Source organism: Quercus robur, chromosome 8 (assembly GCF_932294415.1).
Source record: "Quercus robur chromosome 8, dhQueRobu3.1, whole genome shotgun sequence".
Taxonomy (NCBI): domain Eukaryota; kingdom Viridiplantae; phylum Streptophyta; class Magnoliopsida; order Fagales; family Fagaceae; genus Quercus; species Quercus robur.
Genome location: NC_065541.1, coordinates 26,616,443 through 26,619,840, shown reverse-complemented (window position 1 = coordinate 26,619,840; position 3,398 = coordinate 26,616,443). Strand labels below are relative to the sequence as shown.

The 3,398-nt window shown below is 34.8% G+C and overlaps 1 protein-coding gene across 1 annotated transcript; it reads right to left on the bottom strand.

Annotated features, from left to right (window-relative positions):
• Positions 1 to 384: 384 nt before the first annotated feature.
• LOC126695112 (uncharacterized) lies at positions 385 to 2,122 on the bottom strand. The gene is made up of 2 exons (XM_050391744.1): positions 1,040 to 2,122; positions 385 to 746 (listed from the first exon to the last, which is right to left on the bottom strand). Exons 1-2 carry the CDS (start codon positions 2,009 to 2,011, stop codon positions 693 to 695), a joined length of 1,026 nt encoding a protein of 341 aa, XP_050247701.1. The 5' UTR covers positions 2,012 to 2,122; the 3' UTR covers positions 385 to 692.
• Positions 2,123 to 3,398: the final 1,276 nt, after the last annotated feature.

Below are 3,398 nucleotides of genomic sequence, written 5' to 3'. Positions count from 1 at the left end.
CTCATTTGAAAATCGAAAAAAAGTTGCAAGCCTAGCACCAAAACACCAGAAGATGAAGGCTCAAATACTAACTGATCTTAGCTCTGAAGTCTGAACTTCCTATCAATAACCAACTTTAGAAAATTTTGCTCTTTAGTTTTTACATGTATAAATTTTAGACAGTCAAAGAAAGTATGAAATCACTTAAGAAAACGAACCCAATTTTTGCCCAAAGAGACTTCACCTAAAATTACCAGGTTCTTTTTCGTCATTCAAGAGAAACCGAACATAAATTTCATATAGCATTATTCACTAGAATCCAACACCTTAAATATCACAAAAATGATTGCCATTATATCCCCTCAAAGAAAACATAATGTAGATTAATGGAATTGAGAGAGGGAATAAATTTCACATATGAGAATAGATTTTATTCAAATTTCTTCACATACTCAATTTGGATTAATAAGTAAACCTGAATTTCTTGGACTAGTGAAAATCCAATAATGTCTATTGGATGAATTTCTGCACTAGAATTACCAAATGAACCAGTTATGGACTATATTCGTCTAACATTTTATCAAAAGCATAAAAAATAAAAATAAAAACCAGATTGCAAAGATAATTAACTAAAAATTACGGGAATCTGTCAGTGCTACCAAAAGAGAAAAACCATTTCTAAGTTCTGGGAATCCTTGCACATTCAAACCAAACTACTTCATGTGCTCCTCTCTAGCCACAATCTTGAACTTTCCAGTTTGTTGTTGCTGCAAACAAAGCAGAACCAATCAAATACTTCATCCTTCATTGACACAAACAATATTAGAACTATGATTAAATGATTAAATTCGTTATTCCTTAACAATTTTAAATTTTTAAGACAATCAATAATATATCATGATATAAAAACAAGTAATCACAAGTTTAAATCATATCTTCACTCCATCTCTAATTTAAAATATTAAAAATTCCTACATGTTGGGTTCAATTTATTATCGGTGATTTATCAAACAACGCGTCAAATCTCATACATAAGCCAAACTCAGAGACTAAAACTTACCCTTTTCCATAATTCAGTGTGGTCTTTGCAGAAGCCAGCAACAATAGCACCCTGCTTCCTCACTTCTCTGTACTCAATACAAAGATCCTCCTTCAAACCGCAAGTGACATGAAAGGCCAAATGGCACTTGGGTTCAGAGCACTCCACAGCACACCCACTTCTACTCTTGCAAACATAACACTTCTCTTCCCACCTCTTCTTTGGAACCTTAGAGCAATCGATCCCCTCCCGGCCTTCCGCATCCGCAAAGAACACCTCTGGAACAAGCAGGGCACACACAAGGTGAGCCCACCGGCCATCTACAGTGGGCTTCAATGCACCTCCCTTGGTTGGACATAGGCAGCAAGAAAAAGAGGGGCTTCTGCCTTTATTGGATTCAGAAGTGGAAACTAGGCATTGGGAACAGTACCAATCACCTTCTGGAATACCCTTCACAAGGGGATTACCATAGCAAGTGGCGTGTACCATTAGATCACAGCCATCACAGAACACAATTGGGTCTGTTGGGTCCCCATCGGTGCTTTGGCAAATAGCACATACAGTCCCATCATCATCATCAGCAGCAGCATCTTCATTTTCATCTTGACTAGCATTCGTAAGAGACTCATTGGTACCATCTACAAGTGGAATTCCTTCTTCAGAAGCCGTAGAATTGAGGTCGAAAGGCAGAGAAATGGTGACAGCCTCATCCGCAATGAAATCAGGTTGATGGGATCCTACACCTTTCTTGGCCTGCAGAGAGACATCAGCAATGAAATCGGGTAGAAGGGCCCATACCCTTTTCTTAGCAGGCAAGCAGTAGGTGGTTGCAGAATGTGTGGGTTCAGGGAAAGAAGGTGAAATACGGGATTCCTTTCGCTTCTTGGCCGGAAGGCGTGAGGGGGACACCGCAGTGTCTCTTTGCTGTTGGTGTTGTTGTTGAATGAGTCTGAATCTTTTGAGAGGAGGTAGGCCGTGGAAATTGGAATCCATTGATTTGTGGGTTTGGTTTGTTTTGGAAAGAGGGAGAGAGAATCAGAAAAAGAAAGTGGAGGCTTTCTGAGATTTTGAAGTTTGGGGAAAGAAGAAAGATGGGTGGGAAGAGAAGCGGGAAGGGAACGATAATAATTAAAAAGATTGGCGGGAACTATAGACTTTTTTTAATTTTGGGATTTCCCACGCCCGGGTTTCTGTTCAATTTTTTATTTGAGAAATGAATGAATTGCGGAATCTGATCAGTATTGGTATCCTGACATGGTATCAAAATAATATTTTATATATAATATTTCTTTTCTTCTCTGTTTGTCTTTTTCTTTTTCGTTTCTAGGGCTTTTGCCCGTTCGCCCAACAATTTTTGGATTTTTTTTACTAAACTTTGAAAGAGTTTTTATAATAGTTTAGATACAAAAATAGAAATGAAAAAAAATATTCAATAGTTTAGGAATGAAAAATTATATTTCTTAAATTTTAAGGATAGAAAGTGAAATATTTTTCAGTATTTTATAAACAAAAATGAAGCTTTCAATCATTTAAGGACAAAAAAAAATTTTTTAGTTAAATTTAGAAATAAAAATAATATTTTAGCCAATAAATAACAACTAAAATAATATGAAACTTGATTTAAGTTATAATGCCTAAAATGATGAATTTCTAATAAAAATTTTATGTTTTTCCTAAAACAAAAATACCTAAAATGATAAACTAACATGGTCAACAAATTTGAGATGTGAGCAAAACTCGGATTAGTGAAGAATACAGTCCACGAGTTCCCTTTACTGAAACTTTGTTTCTATTTATTTTTTATTTGAATTGGTTGGGTGCTCTTTTACTTTGGAAAATCATACAGCTACCTCATTAGGAATTAGCCACGCCTACAAATGATATAATACTACTGTTGCTTTAGCTTTACTCACGTTAGTAGCATACTTCTATGCAGGTCTTAGTAAAAAATGATAAGGTTATTTTGGTAAATACATTCAACCAACTCCAATTTTTTTACCCATTAATATTTTAGAAGATTTCACAAAATCCCTATCACTTAGTTTTCGACTTTTCTAAAATATATTAGCTGATGAATTAGTAGTTCTTGTTCTTGTTTCTTTAGTACCTTCAGTGGTTCCTATACCTGTCATGTTACTTGGATTATTTACAAGCGGTATTTAAGCTCTTATTTTTGCAACTCTGCGGCTTATTTAGGCGAATCCATGGAGGGTCATCATTGGCTAGTTTTCAAAATAGTATTTTTTTAGTTTAAGCCTTTACGTAATATATGTTATTTTTACTTTTCTTTTAAAATAACATAAATTTAAAATGGAAAAAAAAAATTCAAATAGATATCATTCCAAAATTGGTGGAACATAGAATGGAGCACAAAATACGG